At 39.2% G+C, this 24897-nt stretch overlaps 1 protein-coding gene across 2 annotated transcripts in view; it reads left to right on the top strand.

The window, feature by feature from the left end:
- The window catches only part of LOC120534313 (putative tetratricopeptide repeat protein 41), a 98894-nt gene that overhangs the window by 64097 nt on the left and 9900 nt on the right, over window positions 1-24897 (top strand). For both annotated transcript variants that reach the window (XM_039761808.1, XM_039761807.1), the window contains exons 9-13: window positions 1845-2029; window positions 10562-10671; window positions 14795-14978; window positions 19267-19414; window positions 24032-24181. In XM_039761808.1, the coding sequence (XP_039617742.1) occupies window positions 1845-2029; window positions 10562-10671; window positions 14795-14978; window positions 19267-19414; window positions 24032-24181 (777 nt within the window). The remainder of the gene's footprint in view (window positions 1-1844; window positions 2030-10561; window positions 10672-14794; window positions 14979-19266; window positions 19415-24031; window positions 24182-24897) is intronic.

Raw genomic sequence — 24897 nt, 5'->3', positions numbered from 1 at the left:
AATCATTTCTTTATTGTAAACTGAGTCTGGCCTTTAGTGGTTTAACAGTATAAAAGTCCAACCAAAAGTAGTTCTCTCTTTCCTGTAATGAGACATGATGAAGGAATAGACATGAGATATTTCAATCTAGCACATAAAAACATGTATGCTGTCTGTATCTATAGATAAGTAATTTAGAAACTGTAACCCCAACAGAATCAATAGCGTTTATACTGACATAATTAGGGTATGAATGGGGTGTATCTTGGCTCATTTCTGTAAGACTTACTTAATTGCATAACAATAGGTTCTCAGTGATATATTTTGTTTTTACAACTTACACCATATACTTATTAAAGATTAGAAGAATATTATTTATTTGTTGATTTATTGTCTGAGCCCACAGATTCAATTGAGTCTTGCAGAATCAATTCAGCTTACATTTGTTCAAAGTCAAACCTGAATACTCCTCCTTCATTTCCTTTAATCTTTGTCATATTCCATATGTTAGAAGCTTTGTTACATTTTGATGTATATTACAACAACAACAACATTTATTTATTTAGCACATTTTCATACAAATGATATAGCTCTAAGTGCTTTACAAGATGAAGAAAGAAAAAACATTTATAAAAAATAATGATATAAAAATAAGATTAGGCATTACTAAATAGCAAATAATAAAGTAAGGTCTGATGGCCAGGAGAACAGAAAAAAAGGGCTAGAGAAAAAAAAAACAAAATCTGCAGGGGTTACGAGACCACCCAGCCCCCACTGGGCATTCTACCTAACATAATTGATTTAGATCATTCTTCAAATTAGTTAATAATTTTACCTTTTTGTTTGTACAGATCTGTGCTTAAGATTGATATTTTAAAATACATCTTTGTCTTTGTGAAATCATAAAATCTATTTACCAAACCTGTTGATTTCACTACAGGGTCATGAGATTTAGCAGTCTATCCCAGCAACTTTGGCAGGAACCAAGCACCACAGGGTGGCAAAGAAATAGATAGATAGATACTTTATTAATCCCAAGGGGAAATTCACATAATCCAGCAGCAGTATACTGATACAAAGAAACAATGTTAAATTAAATAGTAATAAAAATGAAAAAAAAAGTAAAAATAAAATTAATGTTCGCATTTACTCCCCCGGGTGGAATTGAAGAGTCGCATAGTGTGGGGGAGGAACGATCTCCTCAGTCTGTCAGTGGAGCAACACAGTGACAAAAGTCTGTCACTGAAGCTACTCCTCTGCCTGGAGATGACACTGTTAAGTGGATGCAGTGGATTCTTCATGATTGACAGGCGTTTGCTTAATGCCCGTTGCTCTGCCACAGATGTTAAACTGTCCAACTTTAATCCTACAATGGAGCCTGCCTTCTTAACAAGTTTGTCCAGGCGTGAGGCGTCTTTCATCGTTATGCTGCCTCCCCAGCACACCACCGCGTAGAAGAGGGCACTCGCCACAACCGTCTGGTAGAACATCTGCAGCATCTTACTGCAGATGTTGAAGGATGTTGAAGGATGACAAAATCATTTCATGAAAAACAGAAATACTAGCATGAGGATAGGGTGAATTTTTAAATTCAATGAAATAGTCTTTCAAGTGTAAATTATTCTGTTAAAAGCTATGCAAAGATGCTATTATGCAGTTTGATATGTGTTTGCTTGTAGGACTCACGTATTGTCAAGGTAGCATTGACTGCAACGCAACATCCATCTGTGGAAATGGAAATAGTTTGGTATCAAAGAAAATATTTAATATAATTAGAGAATGGTTGTAAGTTATTATAAACATTATTCAGAATTGTACTTGATTTTCATTAATGTTTTTATTACAAACATTTTTTGGTTTTGCAGGATTGTTGACTTTGTGGCCAGAAACACAGAACACTGGCAACAATGCAAGATGGACTTTCTTCTGTACTGGAAGGCTTTATTGGATCATGGATATGATATATTTATCTCATTTCAAAAAATAGTGAAAGAAATAATTGCAGGAGCCTATGGCATTGTACAGGACATAAGCCATGTGGCTATAAAGGGTATTTATTACATTCTTTATTCTTTATTTCTTAACAAAGTTAAAATAGCCAAGGTATAAATCAAGTGTATTGTCTAAATATTTTCATCCTATAACATATTTGGATATATCGTTTTATTTTACTTCTCAGATACAATTAAATTTTTATGGGTGGCACCGTGTCACAGTGAATGGTGCTCCTGCCTAACAGGTTTAGCATCCTGGTTTTGAATCCTGTATTTTTTGTTTGGAGACTGCATATTCTCTCCATGTCTGCAAGGGTATTCATCTAAGTACTCTTTCTTCCCACCTCCCCAAAGACCTACAGGTCAAGTTAATTTCTTTCCATATTGACAACTGTATGAATGTGTGTGTGTGTGTGTGTGTGTGTGTGTGTGTGTGTGTGTGTTGGAGTGGGCCATATGATAAACTGGCTTCCTTTCCAGGGCTGCATCATTTCTTACACCTACTGCTGCTGGGATAGACTCCATCCCACTTGAGTAGATCAGAGATGAGATGAAGTCCATAATAAGAAAAGAACATTTATTACAAACACCTGTGAAAAATAATCAAACTTTGTTGCATACAGAATCATTCTGTAGGGAACACCATTTCAAGATGCTTTACAAGTGCAGATCAGTACTAGAGTTGCCTACTTATGAAAACATAAGTTTTATGGTTTTACAGTACATGCCAGCGAATAAGTAGCAATCTTATAGTCCTTACCCCTTCCTAAAATTAGGTACATCTAACCTCTGGTGATAAACATTACCTAACAAATGTAACTGTTAATGTTTGTTTATTCAGCAAAAATATTTAATTTTCATTTGAGCACAGGGCACATTGAATCTGTGTCAGGGACTGAGCTGTCATCTTTATTTTTCAAGTCCAGTTCTTTAGACACTTGGCCACACTCTGCGAGTGCTCAGTTCATGTTTTTCTCTGCAGGATGTCTGTTTTACTTTTAATGTTTAGGTACTGTAAAAGAAGCATGCATAAATCTATCAACTAATTTTTGCATCTGCATAATCCAAATCATAGTCGCAGGGCTTGGTAGCGTATTCCAGCAGTATTGTGCACCAGGCAGGAACCAACCCTAGACAACATTTGATAAATTATTTAATGAAAATTTTAGCGTAAAGTTAAAATCTCAACAATAACTTTATAACTGTAAGTAATTTATTAAAATTATGTAAAGTAATTATTATGCATATTGATGTGTGCATGTTTATAGAAGTGGCTTAAATGTACGCAGCTGGAGACTTTGCTCATTTATTATCATTCATTTCTGATCACTTTTTCACTTATTGCTAGCTTTTCAAAAATAATTAATTTATTATTGAGCTTTTTTGGTCAAGGTTGGGGTGAAGCCTAAACCAATGGCATGGGATACAAGGCAGGAATGACACATTGAAACGACTTTGTCTAAGACATCACAACAAAAGAAAAGGTATAGAGAGAGCATGCAGATTCCACAGATGCAGAGTTCAGCCCGAGATTCAGTCTCAGGCATCTGGAACTCTTAGACAGTATCACTTACCAATGTGTCGCTGTGTCCGCACTGTTCAAAAAAGTTATGGGAGTAAAATGTCAATGAACAAATGAGAGTCATGAGTGAAGTCATGAAGTCTCAATCCCCAGATTGAGTACAAAAGCGGAAGAAAAGATTTTTTTGAAAGAAATAAAGATACGTGTAGGAATAACCTATGATAAAGAGATTTCTTAGCAACCTTCTGGCCCACCAAAACATGAGGTGAGTGCTGTCCAGCCATTTATTTCCTGATCTTGCTTTATCTCTTATAGTTCTGCAGATAAACAGAGCCTACTCCATTAACATCTGCTAAATGAGATGAACCAATGCTGTACAAGATGGCAGTGCATGCTTTCTCACTTGTAATCAGTTAACCTACCCTGAGTCTCTTTATGATGTGAGAGGAACTGGTGTACTTCAGGAAATCTTGGTGGCATGGGGAGAATGTGCACACTCCACATAAGCAATAACTGGTCAAGTAATGAAACCAAGGTGTCAATTATAGTGAGGCATCAGTCTTAAGCACTGCACCACCATGCTGACATGGTGCTGGGTAATCCTGACTTGTATAACAAGGTGTTCAACATTTAGACTACTTTTTAATGTAATTGTAGGCTTTGTATAATTTATTAAATGACCAGGTATGCTATAGACTTGTGCTGCATTCAAATGTGGGTCCAAACCTACCTGAACTCTGGCTCATTGTGACCCAAAATTGGAATAAACGTGTCTAGGAGTGGATGGATTTTTAAGTGTTAATTTTTAATTCAAAGAGAGTTATAAACTTCAGTTATTTTTCAGATCAGTTTGAGCTGGTAATCTTATGCTATACAGTCCAGTGCATTATCTGCTAGGCTTCATGGCATATAAAATATAGGGTGTTACTTACAAATTTCCTTCTGTTAACTAAACAGTTAATGATTTAAAAATTGGTAACATGATGGTGACAGTGGTACACGCTGCTGACTCAGCTCTAGAGACCTGGGTTTAGTTTCCACCCTGTTTACTGTTTACATGGAGTTTTTGCATATTCTATCCTTGCCCATGTGACTTATCCCACATCCTTAAGACAATTTGTGATTCAGAATTGGCCTGTTGCATGTTTACACATGTTTGATAAAATGGCATCTGTTGCACAGTTGGTTCCTGCCATGTGTATGATTCTCCTGAGAAAGGCTACAGTTCCTTGTGGCCCTGTAGCAGACAAAGCAGGTCCAGGAAATGGTTGAATGGATGGATACATTTAATAGTAATACAATTAAAATCTAGTTGCTGGTTAAGTGAGGATTTAATATTAATAATTATTTGTGTCACCATGAGAGCACATCCAATGTACATCGTTGTATTTTTCCATAAATGGTCTGAAAAAGGTAAAACCCTGGAGTATTAGTTGTATGCATGAGTTGCTTATGTTCTGTCCTCATGAGAAATACATTCTGTGCCCATGTAAAGCTGGATAAAGTGTTGCCTAAGAGATCTATTCCTGTGTCTAACAGGCTTTAAAATAGCTGCATTAATTTTGAACTGTTTAAACATTTAGTCACATTTTGCATAGCAGTTTTTGTTCAGCTTTACTTTTTGTTTGCCTTTTGATAATGTTCTTAATTCTCCAATATGACTTAAAACACTATGACATGCAATCTTGATGAGGTTATGTAGTTTCATTTCCTTTATAAACTTCTTCTTTGTCATTCGGCTGCTCCTGTTAGGGATTGCCACAGCGGATCATCTTGTTCCATATCTTCCTGTCCTCTGCATCTTGCTCTGTCACACCCACCACCTGCATGTCCTCTCTCACTACATCCATAAAACTTCTCTTAGGCCATCCTCTTTTCCTCTTACCTGGCAGCTCCATCCCTAGCATTCTTCTCCCAAAATACACATTATCTACCCTTTGCACATGTCTAAACCAGCACAATCTCGCCTCTCTGTTTTTGTCTCCAAATCATTTAACCTGAGCTGACCCTCTAATGTATTCATTTCTAATCCTGTCCATCCTCGTTATACCCAATGCAAATCTTAACATCTTTAACTCTGCCACCTCTAGCTCCCTTTCCTGTCTTTTTGTCAGTGCCACTGTCTCCAACCCATATACCATAACTGGTTTCACTACCGCCTGTAGACCTTCCCTTTACTCTTGCAGGTATCTCTGTATGTCACAAATCACTCCTGACACTCTTCTCCACCCTGCCTGAACTCTCTTCTTCACCTCTCTTCCACATTCCCCATCACTCTGCACTATTGATCCCAAGTTTTTAAACTCATCCACCTTTGCCAACTCTACTCCCTGCATCCTCACCACTCTTCTAACCTCCCTCTCACATGTATTCTGTCTTGTTCCTACTGACCTTCATTTCTCTCCTACCTAGGGCATATCTCCACCTCTCCTGGTTCTACTCAACCTTCTCCCTGCTCTCATTACAGATCACTTATCAGAGCAAGGTAAAAGGTGATGTCTAAGGAAATGAGCATCAGAGGAGTCCCCCCAAGAATGTTCATCATTGTTAGGGAAAGTGTTAAGACAGAATATCCCATATTTTAAAACATATCAATAGCTTCTAGAAACTCCTTTGCAACTTTGTCAAAAAGGAATGATACTTTGCACCTTTTTTAATTGCTTTGAATTTTTTTATATTTCTTGTTGCTAATATAATGTAAAACCTAGAATGGAATAGATACATTTATTCATTATGCTTTGTTATTTAAGAGCAACCAAAGGATCCTCTTTAATAAAAACCCTGTGTGCCTCCAGGTGTCCGTGTGTCTTCTGGTAAAGTGCACACGTGTGGGGACGCGACGCACATCGCACCGTGCCCCGCCCATGCGCACGGCACTGTTGATGCACACACACTGGAAGCTGGGCACACAGTGAATGGCCTAGCCGCAGCAGCGCATGATAAGCGAATAAAAGACAATATTGCTGGGTAGAGTGCTGATTAGGTAGTCGCGGCCTCGCACATAAAATCCGTTGCTGGGGAGACGCCACACATACAATAATCAGCTACATGCCAGCACAGATTAAAATACTGTACTTGCTGGGGAACTGCACAGTACTTACTGAGGAAATGACACAGTCACGATTATCAACTGCACGCCACACATTACATCAGTTGCTGGGGACACTCTGCTGATTGCCCACTGTTGTCACAGAAAATTAAAGTCATATTACAGACATCAAAGCCAGTATTACTGTCAGAGAAAATTACAGGCATTTTATGTAAATACAAACCAGTATTACTGCGAGAGAAAATTAAAGGCACACAATACACTGGCGCATATTACAGCCACATACAAGCCAGTATTACTGTAAGAGAAAATATTACGGACATATCTACTAACAACATGCCACCCAAAAAAAAAAAGGACACGTCAAGTAGGACAATAGACACAGACAATCAAATCCTATATAAGCATCATCTCCTGGAAGAACGGTCAGCTCAACAAGTAAACATCAACAAAAGAAAGGATGAAACACAAAGAAAAATACAAGCAAATAGATCGATTGAAGAAAAAGAAAATGAGTGTCAGAAAAACGCTAAAAGAGAAAGACTCAGAAGAGCAAACCTTAGAAAAAGTTGGCATTTACTTGCCAGAACTAGTATTCAGCCATGTTCAGTTATATGTTGCATTATCAAGAGTTAGACGTTTTCCAGATGTTGTTGTCAAGATTGTAGATGGTCCTGAACAAGGCAAACTCTTGCCAAACTCAGACAGAATATTTACGAGAAATGTTGTCTATAATGAAATTTTATAGAAAAATTTCATGAGGTAAAATAATATAAAATTTTTCCCAAATATCTTCTTCAGATATTGTGTATTACAGATTGTTACAAAGTTTTACACTAAGGCAATATTAATTATACTTACTGTATTGTCATATACGTTTCTATTTTATTTTTATTATTATTTTACTTTAGGCTTCTTGCAAAAATATTTTTGACAAAAAAATTAAGACAACAAACAGAATGAGGTCAAGGTCCCTTGCCATTTAATATAGTCTGTTCCTACTAATGTCTATGCACTACTGTTCTAGCACCCGTTATTGTAACAGGCTTAATGTCTAGTAATAATAATAATGTTCTAAGAGCAAAAATTTCTAAAATCCAAATCTGGACCAGAATTGGCTGTTTTATCATCAAAACTCAGATGGGAGGACTGATCATAAGTTGCTTGTCCACTGATCTATCACTAAACACCACAAGCCTCTTCCATTCACCTCCTTGACTCTCTCCTTGCTGTGGTATAACGGGTCCACAGCTCATGTCAAAGGGCCTTTTTTAAAATAAATAATCACCGCACTCGCGGCTTAGCGAGGGGGCGTGGTGATGTGTGGCTCATGTGGTTCCTGGGATGATTTGAGGTGCGGCACAGGTGAGGAGTCGTCCACATCCGTAATTGGTCCCGGGAGCCGCTGATTGCCACAGGTGAATCACGTCCCCGTCATAAATAGAAGCGTGAGGCGGCTAGAAGGAGGAAAAAGGAAAGAGAAAAGAGCTGGAGGTTGCAAGATTGTGGGAAGCAGTGAAGAGGAGAGAGATCTGGTGCGAACGAGTGAAGGCTCGCAGGCAGGCAGCTGGAGAGTGAGCCCTAGCAGGGGTGTTTGGCCAACACCTAGGGCAGTTGGTAGTGGTCGCTCGTGCTGAGCATTTTATGAAGGAACAGGAGTGACCGGCAGAAAGACGGCTGGCCACGTAAGGCCAAGAAGGCAGCGGGAGTTGGGAGGCTTGGAAGTGGAAGTCCCAACGTGAGCGTCCTGGCCGTTGGATAAAAAGCCAAGTCTCAGTCTGGGGGAGCACAACTGAAGCCAGGAATCGGGAAGCCTTCAGACCAGGTGAGTGGCTGACAAGGTCAACTGCTGAGAGGGCGACTCTGCTGTTGCGGGGCCCAGATGGGAGAAGCAGGAAAGCCACCAGGTAAATAGAAGACACTGGGCTTTATTTTAAAGGACTGAATCCAGCGTTATTTTAACCTTGTTGTTTTAAAGGATTGTTGTTTTTCTATTTATTGAATTTTTAATCACTCTGCTCCTATTTTATGGGTTATTTATTTAATGATTTGAAACACTGCACTATTTATTTGAACATTGATTTTGATTATTGTTTTAATAAAAGAACTTGGCATTTTTGCACCATCCCCATTGTTCCATTGTTGTGCCTCACTGCTGAGCTCATCGGTAACATTACCGACGGTGCAGGGTTCAAGGGCTCCCAGATGGACGATGAGAGCATGCAGCAAACCCGCATTGTCACACTTGCTGACCAATTTTCCTTCAAGTCAGAGAGCCTTTGCCCTAACCTGAATTTAAGGTAAATTTGCCATTGTCAAGAAGCAGTCTCCAAATATCAGAAATTCAGTCTGAAAGTCTTGTGACTGCCTGAACTCGACCTTCACCTAAAGACCCCAGGTGTCCCTTCATGGCTAAGCTCCAATTCTCTACTAAAATGCCAGACACTCTTTATAATAACCTGGTTGTATACCACCCACTATATGCAGCATTTTTACTTTCTTACTTTCACCTTTCCCTCTCTTTTATTTTAATGCCTTTGGGCAATAAATATGGTATGCCATTCCCTGGTACCTGTTTATTCAAACTAATTCTGTGAAGCGCAACACAGTTACCAACAAAGGTTTCTATTTTGAAGTCATGTTTTGCCAGGCCCATACATAGCCCAATGCAATTTCTTCCCTATGTATGGAAGACATGTTGGCACATTAGTTAGTACTTCTTGTGAAGGTGCGGGTCCTGCTTCATGCTCCCATTTCCCATCTTGGAGCCTCTCGAACCCAACACCATTGATAATGTAACCGGATAAACTGGTCTGATAGGTACAAATCAAACTGAGCAAGGGGATGGTGGAAAAGTGCAACAGTGCTTTTATTAAGAACAAACCAAAATCAAAACAGTGCCTAGAGTGGAAGTGAAGTGCTTCAAAATGTTAATAAATAATCCATAAAAGGTAAAAATCCATGTGTTAATAAAATAAGGCTAAAACGAGATTAAAACCTGCAACCGTCATTAGGGCAAACACAGCTCCTTCCCTGTCTCTCCAGCTCGCCCAAGGCTCACTCAGCTGGAGAGACTTCAGCCTCCGTGGTCTTCTCACTACCGACCCTAATCTTGGTTGTTTCCTTCGGCGTCTGTCAGACTGCTCAGGGTCGGTTGTCCTCCTGTCTACCTTCTGGCACACATAGTCATCCCTCGGATCCTTAGGAAGGACGCCACCTCGACCAAACCCACTTCTCTACATAATCAGTGGGCGCAATCCATCACTAAAGCGGCGATCGCTTGCTCTGACATGGGACCCCTGACTGCACTGACCTCTCTTTCAACCGGCTGGCTCGTCCACTCACTTTTTCTCCAATGCCACTCTTGCTCGTTCTTTTTCTTTTCCGTCCTTCTTCTCTTCTGTGCCGGCCCGTACTTATACGGCTCCATGGGTGCAGTGCCTCAATTACAAGACACAGGAAGCCGATTAAGCAATCGAGAATGATCGCATTCTCACGTGCAGGTGCGACTCGTCTCAATTACCTCATCAACTACCTGTGTCTGCACTATCGCACCCATGGAGACTGACACGACCAAGTGGATAATTTAAAAATTGGCCTTTCATTCAGAGCCGCGGACCCGCTACACCACACTGCTGCTTCACACCTCTAAACACTTATGTTTGTTTTTTCTCCTATGTACTGTAGTTCCAAAATTATGCAAGCTCTATTAATTGTTGACTTCATACGGTCATTTTGGGTCTATGTATGAAGTCATGATGGATGCACATACTGTATAGTGTGCCCAGTGATAGGTGGCAGCCTATGTGGTGTTGATTTAAGTTGTGAACTCAGTTCTGCCGGTATGGGCTTTGGCTGTTGCACCTTATGACCCTATAACGGAATAAGCAGGTTCAATAAATAAAAGAAAGAATGAATTAATAGATAACTTAATGATGTTCTAAAATCCAGCATAAAAAAGTTAATTATAATTAATTTTCTTTGACTATACTAAATAAATAAAATGTCTCTTTACAGATGATGACCCAGAACGGCTTATAACATTTGCTATAGAAACTGTAGACATCTTAGGAAATCCTGGACAGGCTGAGAATCTTCTTTTGATGGCAGAATCTCTTCTATCTACGGTAAAGCAATGAGTATTATTTGTGTGTTTTTGTGACTTTCTCTACATATACACAAATAATGATTTAAATATTATGTAAATTGTGAGCCTTGTAGCCACCTGCTGGCCAGGAAAAAAATAATGACTCTTGATTGCGTAAACCGAAGCAGCATCATGTTCAATTTTAATTGGATGGCTTTCAGGTGAAAAAAATACAGGACTCTGGAGCATTTGTGGTAGCAGCCCTAACTACTGTGCAGTCAGAGGTTTGCTGGACAACATGAGACTAGAAAACCACTCAACAACTGTTTCACTACATACTGTACCTGTTCCTTACCAGGGGCTTCATTTATAAAGCTGGTATATGCACAAAATGAGTTTTGAAATGCGCATACACAAATTCCCACACAAACGCTGGATTTTTAAAAGAAAACCTTACTGGGGAAATGGTTATAATATTACAGTAGCTGTGACCCATGTGTATGCAACATTTTGGAGAAACTGGTGTGTTTGAGTGAGTCGTATTAAGAAAATGTTGGGGTTCCAAACTAGTTGTCCCCGTTTACTTCATAGTAAAGTACATGAGCTCATTGGCGTGGAGGCAGTGAAATAATAGCAAACAAAAATAGCCAAATTCGGGCTTCAAGCTTCCTGTCTCCTTTGAGTTGGTCAGTTGCACAGGATTGCCATCCTGTGCCGTGTTCCGCCCAAAGAGTAGTGCCTCCTTATATTGACTCCGTGACTAATAGGCGGGAGACCAGACGGGCCTGAGTCAGGCATTGGGCCTCTTCTCAGTGCCATGGAAGGAACAGGAAAAGATATGATTATGAACAGAGCTCCATCTCGACCCAGGGTGATATCACATACCTTAGAGGAGCCCTGAGTGTGATCCACAGATAAGCATACGTGACACTGGGAAATGACAACACTTTTGATCAATTAGGAATTTCAGACAAATCAGCTAAATGATGACTCACACACAGAATAATTCATATCACCATTGTGTTATTATGAAATGTGTTGACATGACAAACATATTAAAGCTCAAATGCGATGAATGTGATGCACAGACTCTATTTTAGTTCCCTTTTAAAGGGCCAATGCTGCATATTTGCATTGAAGAAATTTTTAGTTTTTTGTCAGTTTATATCAGCCTGTTGCCACTTCTCAGGGAATGACTTGACAGGTCAGGAATATCTCAGCCAAGCTTCACTCTGTCATGTCTACTGTGTTGGAAGCCTTTGACCAAGCAACAAAGTGCTACGTCCATTTCTCGTATGGTTTGGGTGCATATCCATATAACATATTTTTACCAACATAAAAAGGCAATTTTCAGCAGTATGCAGTTTTCCTAACATAATTGGAGCACTTAGTGAGAATGAAGCTGTTTTGTTAACTGTAAGCGTTTACATTCTGTTAACATGCAAATCATCTGTAATGCCTAAGATGAGACTGACAATTGTCAAGACTACTCTGGCATAATGCCACATAAAAAGGCATCTCTGATTATAAATGCCTTTCAAAGACTGAAATCAGAGAGCGTGGATGTGTTTTTTCCTCCTTGTATTTCATGCACCCTCTGCCAGTGACTTGAGATCATGAAAGAATTGATGAGACTGTACAAAAGTGGTAGTTATATACAGAGGTAAGACAGGAAGGGGCAGGTCCAGGATTAGGGTGCAGTCATCAGTTGGAAGGTCCTTCTGTGCATCTGCAGGGGGAGAAAAGGTGAAAGTAGTAGATGACAACAACAAAGCCCGTAAGCTGCCCATGTGCATATGTGTAACACGGCCCCTGCAGCCCACACCCATCTGGTCAGGTGGCCCAAACCAAGAGGCCATGAAGCAGAGTAAACCTATAAAGCAGCAGGTCCAAAAACCACCTTGTAACTTGCAGGTTTGATTACCTGTGCATCACCATCCACTGGAGAGGGGCATGATCAGTGACCAAGGTGAACTCACGGCCTAGGAGATAATACCTCCGCTGGGTAACTGCCCATTTGATTGCCAGAGTCTCCTGCTCTACCACCACATAACTGGTTTCCCGGTCCAGCAGGTTCCGGTTCAACACCATCAACGCTTTGGCTCAAAACGGCACCAAGACCTGTATCTGAAGCTCCAGTCTGGAGCATAAAAAGCAAAGAAAATTTAGGAGCAGTTAGAGTTGGAACTGACGTCAAGGCCTGTTTTAGGTTACGAAATGCAGTGCCCACATTTGAATCCCATACCATATTATTCAAGGGGCACACTTCTTCATTAAATGAGTCAAGAGTGCCATTCCCACTGAAATGCGAGGCACAAATCAACAGTAGTAACCTGCTAAACCCAGAAAGACTTGGACTTGCCTCTTGTTCTTTGGACGGGTACACCTAATGATGCCTTCAATCTTCAAACACTGTAGTCGTGCTGTACGCCTGCCCACCATATAACCTAAATATTTGGCTTTGGTTACCCCAAAGAAACATTTCTTTGGATTAATCTTGAGACCGTTCTCACCTAGTGTATGGAGCACAGCCCAGACCTGCTGTAGGTGTTCCTTCTATGTGCTGGAATACACGATAATGTCATCCAAGTAGGCAGCACTATAGGCATTGTGATGATGCAGCACTCTATCTACTAGATGCTGGAAAGTTGCTTTATTCATGGGCAATCCAGATGGAAGGATAAATACTGCCAGTGTCTACTAGAGGTGGCTGTCCGTAATTCGATAGCCTCTGGATAATGGGTAGCATAATCAACCAGGACTAAGATGTACTTATGTCCTCTAGTTGAAGGATACCTATGCGCTCAAAGGGGATGTCAACTAGTGGAATGGAAATCGGAGGAGGGCGGTAACCTCCTAGGAATCTGCCACAATTGACACACTGGACAAGAAGTACAAATGTGATGACCTCCTCATTGATCACTGGCCAATAAAATCTGAGCTTATGGTGCCCAAGCTTCTTGTCGACTCCCAGGTGGGCACCTAGGAGGTGGGTGTGAGCTAACTCATAGACCTGTTGCCAGAAAGTCTCAGGAACAAGCATTAACAACTTCACCTCCCTCTCATGTTCTGCTGCCTGATAAAGGAGATCATTGTTTAAAACAAGGTGCAGCCATTGTGGCATGGGATGTTGCATGTGTTGTCTGTTTGCCAGAACTACTTCAGTTTTGCCAAACTGGAGGGAATTGTTGTTCCATTTTTCCCATTTAAAGGAAGCCGGAGTTCACCTAATTGGAAAATGTAATATAGAGAGAGGATCAGGGTCAACCTCAATGGGAGTGGTTTCTGACCAGAACGGCGCAGCGCTGACCAACATTACTTCTGTCTGCGATGTCACTGCCTCCACCATGTGACACTGGGTAGCTACATGACTCCTTGATGCTGGCTGAGAACATGGCATGACAACAGTTTCAGGCGGAGTCTATAGCCAAGTCCAAAAGGAGTGGATTGTGTGATGCCACTTTTAATTTGAGACCAGTCTTGCCCCAGGATTACCAAACAGGTTTGATTTTAGAGGACAGCTACTCAGAATGACCTTAATATACTTCCATAATTAATAATACATGAAGCTGAACTGGTCTTCCCCTTAGCCAATTGGCAAGTGACAATAGAAATGCTGCTGGCAGAACTGATCAATGTGGTAACTTTGTGTCTATTTCTAATCACCATTCCTGTACAAGGAAAAGACAAGGGGTGAGCAACTGAACAGTACCTTCCTCCTTTCACCCAGCTTAAAGTCCATAGGGTCAATTGCACCCAGTCCTTGACACATATTCTGTGGGGATGATCCGTCCCTGAGAGCCAATCCTTCGCTTGTTTGCAGTGCCAATGACCACATGGGAAGGCATGGGTTTTAAAACCACTTTCCTGTGAAGTGAGGCAACAGCACCTATCATCGCTCTGCTCTGATTTTATTATAAATTTCATATTGGGGTCAGAGATGTAGTTCAAAAAACATTATATACAGACAGAAAGGTGTTTCAAAGGTCATTCATGATACAGAGTTCATTGTGTTCCTTTTGTTTAATAATAATAATAATACTTTTTAATTATATAGCACCTTTCCTGTGCTATATGGTAGAGCCCTTTTGAAAATAATAGTAGCTGGTTTGGAGGTTTGCAAAATGAAGCATCCTGCCTTATGTACATGTCTGATTTTTCAGGGTGGTATACAAGATCGCAGAACAATGGAAGGTCTGCTAAGAGTATGGAAGTATCTTGTAGACCTCTACTACAGGGAAGGGAATCTGCAAATGTCTAAAAGATACTGTTACAAAGCATTGGCCATTACAGAGTCTTTAATAAAAATGTCTGAAGAGAGAATTGATGATATTCAAAGAGTGAAAGGTATGTAGCTGACATTTAGTGTACTGTTTTCTGGAAAATCATCTTGACATACTGGAGGTACTTAACATTGGCAATGTGTGTTGATTTAAGATACAATAAAAGACGAAAGGGATGTTTGTTAAAAGCAGTTACTGATTTTTTAGATAATCATGAACTGAAAGTCAACTAAATGACTTCTGCATTTGTTTCCATATTGTACTGTATTACCTCCTAGAACACCACAAAGTATGTTTACTATTTTACTGAAATGTATTGGTTCAGCTGTGAAAATGTTTTTTCTCCTCTTCTGGACATCATATGTTGAATATACCAGTGGATCGCCATCAAAGTATCTGTTTAAACCAGGAATTATTCCAAAGTGTACTAATTATAAAGAAATAAATCCACAGGAGTACACAAAGTTAGAAAAGAATAGATAAAACATACAAATATGAGTATTTTGTTCTGTGTCTTGCATAGGGTTCCTATTTTCCCGTAATCCTAAATCCCATGAAGTACTTTTTCCTCATAAACTCTTTCTTTCTCTCTCTCAGTTCCTTCTGGCTCTGTCCTTACTTCTTTTGCCAGTCATCCTTTACCCACGTAACTTCTTGACTTACCATAGCTCTAGTTTGTAATGGTGTGGGTGAGCTCCTTGCTTCCTCTTCATTTTTGGGAGTATCTTGAGCCTAACACCGTCAGTACCGTAACCAAGATGTGCATGGCAGATGAGGACAAAACACACCAAGCAGGCTGGTGAAATGTTCAAGTGCTTTTATTATAAAAAATCCACAAAACAAGTTTCCTAAAATACAGTGCTCAAAACTGTCAAATAAATAATTCATAAAAAGAAGTGAAAGTGGGGGTTAAAATCAATGAATAGGAAAATCAGTTAAAAAGCGAGGTTAAAACAAAACAGTGCAGTAAACTCATTTTAAAATCCATAAGGGCTGGTGCCTTCCTTTACAACTGATGTCTGTCTGGCTTATCCTATTCGGACCTTGCTGCCTGAAGAGATGTTGACCAGCAGGTGCGGAAATCCTTCTCATCCCGTGCGTGTCCCCCACAACCCGTCTCACGGGCAACCCCAAGCCCTGCTCCACCTGAACCGCTGCCAATCCAGGCACCACCCAGCATAGGCGCTCTTTACTCCCATTGCAGCCATCTTAAAGGTTTTTCCCAGTGAGTGTAGCTCCAGAGCATAATGTTCGCTCCTGCTCCCAAAGATGCAAAACAGGAGCGACCCACAGCTCCCTCCTGAGCAATGGCCACTCACTCCTCCTTGGAGCTCTACTCTCGTCCACCTGCTTCCACTCTGTTCAACAGCTTGTTTCCTGTTTCTCCTGCCTGCTTCTCCCGTCCTTTAAACTCCACTCTAACCATCTGTTTGTTTCTTTTTTGTCCATAACATGTGCTTCCCTTTTATACTGTATGCTGGGGAGCTGTTGCAGGTATGAACACCTGATTGTCACCCTGGGCTGATAATAAGGCAATCAGACTGCCCACACGTGCCAGCAAGGCAACGTATGGATGGCTGACCACCTCACACCAACCTGGAGATAGGCCGTCTTCATGGCAGATCGCTTGCACCTGCTCCAATCCCCAGCACGAGCGCATTCACTATTTATTTATTAAATGGCCAGTTTTTCTGAGCCGCAGACCCGGTATACCACATAGCTACATTTAAGTTCCAGTAGGTTTGACTTCTGAAGTAATGATCTGTTCTATGGACGAAAACATTTTACTATATCTAGTCATCCATGTCTATCCATGTATGAACTCAATTGTGTTTGAAACAGATAACACTATGTGATAAAAGTAGAGGGAAACTTAAATTTCTAATGCATTGTAGTTCTCAAAGTACCATATGTGTATTTTTGCCCTCTCTTGACTTATATAAAAACACAAGTGTTATTCTCTATTCATTAATTTCAGTAACCTCCATTTTCCAGCTGAGAGTTGTGTTTAGATAGAGCGTTCCTTGGCAGCAAGAGCTGAAATACAGTAACCAACCCTGGTATAGGACAGCATTCCATCATTTGGCACATTCATACACACTCACTGATATTGGGGCATTTCACTGTTGCCAATTTATGTGATGGCATGTCTTTGGACTGAGAAAGGAAACACAGCCTCTCAGAGGAAGTGATACATGAACTCTTTGTTCTAATATTAAATACTGTGATTCTCACATTATTGGACACTTTTATCGGTTCTAGGGATGGACACTTAAATGAAAAAAAATGCCTGAAACCACTCTGGTACTCCCGTTAGTGGCCCAAGGTGTCTCTAACATCCTGAATGCCAGCCCTCCCTTATAGAACCATGCAGCCCTGTCCATTATAGTTGGATTCAGGGAAATATTTATAAAGAACTGAGGCTCCTTACTGCCACCTGTTGTGCTGGAGGAACTCCTGCCATACTTGCCAGTATACCCTAGTATCCTTTAATTTCCAAATACCTAAATGTAGTCACTTCTCACTATAAAGCATCATTGGCAAAACTATTCTAGTAATTTCTTAGAGTAAGCCATCCTTTTGGGCATCTGCTGGCCTGACTCCTCTCCTTTAGCAATACATTTAGAAATAGCAGAGCAAGAGAAGTAAAATGTTGACCATAAAAAAACAGGATATTATAGATAGATAGCAATCCATCATATGCTAAACATTCCTGACTTTTTACTTAAAGAGAGAGAAGAAATAAAAATTGGGAATAGACCACACCTCCTACTTATTGGCTAATTGGTTTTGTTCATTTAATGGTAAGGCTAAGGAAGACTGCCGTGTGGCCAGTGTTTTCCTGTCTATCAATATGACTGCATATGATGCTTGAAATGAGTGGGATCGGCTTATCCCTTTGAGAAAGAAGGCAGCATAAATGCTTCTCTGGACACCCAACCCTTTAAGAGCTCCACTGGACTCATGATATCAGAGAAAACAGAACTTATTAGAGGGAGTTGAATTCTAGTGTCACTGTAACCAAAACAGGCTGTTTTGCCATTAAATCACACCTCAATCTGTCCCAGTTTGGACCCACAACATCTGGACTCCAAAGGCTCTCCGAAGCAGCTCTCTTTTCTATGCCTTGAGTTCTCTTTTGCTTCTGAGTGCAGAGACTGCCACCGAGCACTGCAAGCGGAGTGCTTCTTGGTGACATCAGCTGAGCTCTCTCTCTCACTCTGCTCCCACCTTTTGTGCTGCACCACCATTACACTGGTCAGCCCTGTCCCCAGAAGTGATATAAGACCTAGTTGTGGTAGTAACCCCGGAAAGGTTATTTAAAGCCTCCCCAGTCCAGAAATTTGATGAACGAGATTTGGGAAGAGAGTTAGGGTAAAGACTGATGATATGAAAGAGGGAAGTAAGAGGTGAGAGGCAGAGATCTGGTTGCTTGTTTTGTCTTAACTTTCGTACTTTGTATTCTTCTTTGTTTGTCACCACTTTATATGTGTGTTACCTGAAATAAATGCATCTGTTTCTGATACTTTGGGAGTTTTCAGTGTTAGACATGGAGAGAGAGCAGAAGCCTTGCTTCCCATTTACAATATGTTACAGGGTACCGTATATTTTACTATTGCTATTGTTATTTGTAAATGTACAGAGTATCTGCAGCCTTGCCACTGACAAGAGTGCTATATAAGAATAAATTAAACTGAGCTGAACTGAACATGTTTGTTTTATTGAGTGGTTTTACAGTACTGTTCTTTACATTCTGTAGGTTTATTAGAGAATAAATCAGGATACTGTGAAAGCTTATACGACAATTAGTGCCATACTACTATATAATGATGTAAATCTATTAATGCTTTTAAAACAAATATATTTAACTAAACATTTCTAAAAAAAAATGCTCCAAAAGATAATGTTACATGGAATATCACATCAATTTCTCAAACTATGATTGTCAGTAAAGTTAAACATTCTTTGAGATAGAGATTTGATAAAGTTTCTCCATTTGTATTTCTTCAGTCTCACTACTTCACTTCATCTTCTTGTTTCCACTCAGAGCCTGAGACTGTACTGAGCCCTGGATAGAATGACAAGCTATCACAGGATACACTCATGCACAAGCACACATACCAGGCCAGTTTAGAATCACTCATCAGCCTGATGGCACGTCTTTGGACTGTGAGGGGATTGTGAAATCATTGGGATTAAATAGCATGAATACAAGAGAAACATGCAAACCACACAGAAGGCTCCATCACTGAAAATGGAAAAGGGACCTGTGGGGATATCACCTTTACTACTGCTTTATTGTTAAAACTGTAGAAATCTATTTAAATGGACACACTGAATTTTATTTTTAGGTGAAGTGCTGAGGAAAATGGGTGAAATTGCTGTTAAGGAAAACTCTGTAAATGTGCATGAGATTCTGGAGGAGATCTCTAGGAATCCAAGTATATGCATTCACCCATGTGGAGAGGCTACAGAGAAATTAATTTGTGGATTTCACAAGTAAGAAAAAATCTCCATTGTTATTCATTTATCTCTTTATTATTTTACAGTCCACATTTTGATAATAAGGTGGTCAGTAACTTGCCAGGTTTTCTTTCTTTTAATTTCCTATTTTCCACTCCAGCTGGATATTTGGCATACAACACACTTTCTCATAGACTTGTGGTGCAGCTGGTATTATTGTTGCCTCACATCTTCAGGAGACTGGTAGTTATCTGTGTTGAGTTTTCCTGTTCTCCAGGTACTCCAATTTCCTCCTAAAAGTCATGCAGGGTTCTTTAAATAGTAACTCTAAGCTGGTCAGGTTTACATGAGTGTGGTTGCAGTTCCTGTCTTGTGTGGGCTATGCTTCTTCTATAGCCTCTGGCTCCCTGCCAGTCTATAAGTCAATTAAGAGTCCTTTACAGACAGATAGGTAAATAGATTTGCTTCTCCCAGGTTATAATCATCATTTTAGCATCATCACATGTCAATTGATGCCAAAAGTGTCTGCCTTTTAAACCCAGATGTGCTCCCACATTTGTCTCCTTCTTGACAGTCATAAAAACCTAGTAGTGCTATTTATCTGTGAACCCAAATATACAACTGTTATGATATTGTTTGAAGTGCCCTGTTAAGTATTTCAGTAGTTAGTTATTTCAGTATTTTGAGTGTACAGCATTTATCCATTGTTTCTGTAAAACATCATTTTGGTTTTGGTTACCAGGGGCAGCACGGTGGCGCAGTGGTAGCACTGCTGCCTCGCAGTTAGGAGACCCGGGTCCTCCCTGCGTGGAGTTTGCATGTTCTCCCCGTGTCTGCGTGGGTTTACTCCGGGTACTCCAGTTTCCTCCCACAGTCCAAAGACATGCAGGTTAGGTGCATTGGCGATACTAAATTGTCCCTAGTGTGTGCTTGGTGTTTGTGTGAGTGCCCTGCGGTGGGCTGGCGCCCTGCCCAGGGTTTGTTTCCTGCCTTGTGCCCTGTGTTGGCTGGGATTGGCTCCAGCAGACTTCCGTGACCCTGTAGTTAGGATATAGCGGGTTGGATAATAGATGGATGGTTTTGGTTGCCACCTTGTGATGAGCAGGGGTCATATCAATCGATGCCAGAATGCCAACATTTATGATATGCTGCTTTTGGTGTTGCGCTGCTTACGCATCCACGTTTTTGAATTTTGAAAAAACAAATACTTGCAGCACCTAGTCACAGTTTTTCACAAGATTTTATGACTTTTTATGTTTTTAGGCAAAACTTTTGGGGTTTGGGACTTGGCAGTAATTCCAGGCAACTGTTTTTCTGCAGTCATATCCACCACAGACACATACAGATTTGCACAGTCATGAGCCACAGGACTCCCAAGGCATGCAAAGTGCCTGCTCGAGGTTGTGACTGTGTGTGCATAGCAAATATAAGTGCAAGAAATATTACTGGGTGAAGCAGCTACTTTAATTGATTGAAGAAGCTTTGAATTCCTCATTCAGAAGTCTGCATCTTATATATCTGCTGTAAAACTGGCACTTGATGGCTGAAGATTTATGTCCACTGTATGGATGATTCACCAATCAAAAAACAGTATTCACTAGAACTCAGCCTCTCAATTTTGATGAATGAAAGTGACAGTTTTCATTTTAAGTTGTATTTCATGCTTTGTGTGGCGTCATGGAAGTAAATAAATGAAGAAATAACTTAAATAAATACATAAAAATAAGCAGCAAAATGCATTTTGTGACACATTTAGTCATTTATGTTTACATATCATGTTGCTGTAATTTATTTATTTTCACATTTCACAATCCATTTATTTATTTTATTATATTTTCACTGACATATTCCTCCACAAGAGCAGAGCAGGACAAGGGAGAACAAGGGAGAACTGAACATATCAAAAGGAGAAAAATAATATAGTGTCGTTCATTGCCAAAAAACAATGCAAACGTAGTAGCATACATTTAGTTCTTGAATAAATAGATGTCCATCCATCCATCCATCCATTATCCAACCCTCTATATCCTAAGTACAGGGTCACGGGGGTCTGCTGGAGCCAATCCTAGCCAACACAGGGCCCCTGCAAGGCAGGAAACAAACCCTGGGCAGGGCGCCAGCCCACCGCAGTAAATGGATGTTTTTGAAAACAATTATCTGCAACATTCATTCACCAGAGGGCGCCCTATGCACAGAAAAGTAAACTGTTTAGCCCTCTGTACTGCTTGGCATCCATTCATGGAAACTTGGCTCAAGGAAAATGTTATTTCCCACATGATCACATTACAGAAAGGTAACTTTACCATCTAAAATTAAAACATGGTAAGATACATTTATTCTTTTTCATGTTATATCATTTTCAAATAGACAGATACTTAAATGGTCTCTGCAGAAATACTCTTTAAAAACAGAAAGTTCTTTTAATAGTTTACGGTATTTTTTTTTTTATTTAATCAGGTAATTCTCAAATTCAGTCCTTGGACACCAATGTCATTGCTGATTTTCTTCCTAATCATTTTCTTACTAAATCAATTAAGTTAGCCTTTTCCCTTTTTTTATGATTTTTGTGTCAATCCTGAAATTAGGAACTAAATACTGCGAATTTCTACTTATTAAAGCAAGTGGGAAATACAAATGTAGCTTCCCTTTAGCATTCTGTGTTGTTTGTACAGGTATCTGCTCAGCTTGCAATTAATTGACAGTCCTGGCATTATTACAGCACATGTCACAGAAAGAAATTAAAGTATAAAGTAGAGAATGGAATTGAATTGAAAATGACAAAACAGAAATGGGCATTTAAAGATTGATCAAAAATACAAAATATTTCTTACATTTTTATAAATGTAAATCTGACACTACCGCACTTTTCTCAAAGCAAAAATAACAGAAGGAAAAAGGTTGCTAATTAAACAATGAAAATAAGAAAAAATGATCCACTGATTGTGAAATTAATTAGTTCAAAAATATACGGCCATATGGGGGGTGGGGGGCAGGACTGAATTTAAAAAGCATCATCTTAAGCACTATACAACATTAATTGTTTCAAGTGAATTTCTTAAATGCATGTTTCTTATAGTCATATAAAGAAATGAAATAAGAAATAAACTTCCAAGTAGTATTTGGCAATCAGTTTTTATTGGCTTGTTAGACATTTTTCTTTTAAAAAAAATGTGACTTTCTACTTTTTATGTACAGATTAATACCAAATTGGGAGTTAAAAAGGCACATTTTTCAAACCATTATCAGACTAATCTGACCTCTTTTCTACAATGTGCATGAATTTCATATTGTTGAATTATATAGCATAAGTTAAAAAAATCTGTAAGGATGCATACAGTGGATTCAGAAAATATTTAGACTCCTTCACTTTTTACAGTTTATTGTGTTGTAGATTTAATATTAAATAGATAAATTTGCCATTTTATTCACCAATCAGCAATTAATGATCCAAACCAAAACCTTTTCTCCCAGAAAGGTTTGAGATTAAGTTTGAATTTCAAAGAATATCCACCTGTTTTCATCTGATAACGAGATGCATAGGCATACAACTACAACACCCTAAAGTCTCTGGTGTCAGAAAAACTGACAGTTAAAATTCAAAATGTAACAAATGAATCAAATATTGTTTTTCATAAAAAAAAAACATAAGAATAAATGAATAATGATATAAAACCACCGCTAAAGGAGCCTAGAACTTGACATCTAGGGCACACAATCTAGGATAGTGACCATGCAATGATTGGGCAGGCCCTAGAAATGTTTTAAGGTATGTGATTGGATACATCATGGTCCAGGCAGGGTTTCCGATGCCATTCTGCAGCAGTAGCTTTTTCAAAACCTACCAAATAGAAGAGAATAAAAGTAAACAAGGAAGGAAATAATGCAGACTTGGTAATGTCCAAACTCTTGGCATGTTACTAAAATTATAGAATAGTGCAAGGCTGATTACAATGCCGTGTAGTAGCGTTGCTGGCATGATTTCAGATTCACAATGAAGCAGACACTGACTACTTCTTGGTAAGAACATAATTATTTATGTTCATTTGTGAAAAGACAATATCATATCAGTGAGGAAACAGCGAGTGTGGCCATTGATTAGGTATGTAAGAACTCATAAAAGGACTTACAGTATGTAGCATTCTGAATTTCCTATATATAAACATGCAAAAGTGATCCCTAAGAAACCAAAACCAAAAACTAGGGGGACTGAGCACAAGAATGTAGGCATTGACATGAGATGTCATCTTTATAAGGACGGAGGATTCCGTTGTTTCTTGTCTGAGCTTTAAGCAATTTTTAAAAATATTTTTTAGTTTTAAGAATTGCCAAGTTTATTAAAAAAAATTGAAAAAGACTTTTTGACCCCCTTTTTGAGTATGTGTTTTGTTCGCATTTAGTTGTTTTGTTGGCCTTTCTGGTTTCTAACATTTGCCTCTCCTTTTTGAGATAAATGTCTAGCTTCTTGATGTTTGTTCTATGCCACTCAACTAAAAATAAAATCTAATGAATAATTATCTTACTCATTAATAATAATAATGATACATTTTTTCATTTATGACAGTCATAACAAATTATAAAATACAAATTCCAAATTGAATCACTTTGTTTATTTATTCTGAGTAGTTCTTTTTATTCATATCAAGTTTTCTTCAGCTTTTCTTTCAGGAATTTTTCTGCAGCAGAATCCTACTTAAATGAAGCGCTTACACTCAGGAAATGCTGGTATGGCCAGGACCACCCCCTGGTGGCTGACATAGAAGAATGTCTGGCAGATCAGTTTCTTTATTCAAAGACTGACTTCAGGTAAGTACAACTGCAAATAAAGACACCACTTTTAAGGAAAGAGTTCTTTGGGTTTTATCTGATTTAAGAGACATAAACTCTGTTGTCTGATAGCATTTCAAAAAAGGATTTCAGTTTATTATACTAAGGGAGAGTATAATAAACTGAATACCTTGGGGACTTGTGGTTTAAATCCCAGCCCATCTACAATTTGTGCATTGCCAATTCAGTTGTGGTTGATTTGTGTCTTGTATGTGATGTTGTCCATCTTCGTCCATCCAGTTTCATGACCCGCTTATCCAGGGCAGGGTCTTGGTGGAAGCAGAAGAAAGAAGCAAGTTATAAAATAGTCAAAAATTCCACTCCCAGCAGCTTCACTTTGACTGAGTAAACTGGAACAAAAAGAACAGTGTCTTAAAATTAATTTTGGTATACATTGTTTACTTACACTTCTGTGAAAAAGTATTTTCCCCTTCATAATTTCTTCTATTTTTGTTTTTTTCATAACACTTATTTGTTTTTGCTCTCGAAACAAATTTAGTATAATACAAAAGACAACCCAAGTAAACAATACACAGTTTTTAAATGATGATTTGAAGAAAAAAAGAAAAGGTAATTTGCTCCTTAGTCACTTAATCAACTAATGAACCAAATTTAAATGATAATGAGTTAAAGTAGACTAAACACACCCAACCTTGATTGCTACCATGCCTATGGAATCTGAACATCACTTTAAA

The sequence above is a fragment of the Polypterus senegalus genome, chromosome 8 (assembly GCF_016835505.1).
Source record: "Polypterus senegalus isolate Bchr_013 chromosome 8, ASM1683550v1, whole genome shotgun sequence".
Classification (NCBI taxonomy): domain Eukaryota; kingdom Metazoa; phylum Chordata; class Cladistia; order Polypteriformes; family Polypteridae; genus Polypterus; species Polypterus senegalus.
This window is presented reverse-complemented; position numbering and strand designations above follow the sequence as displayed.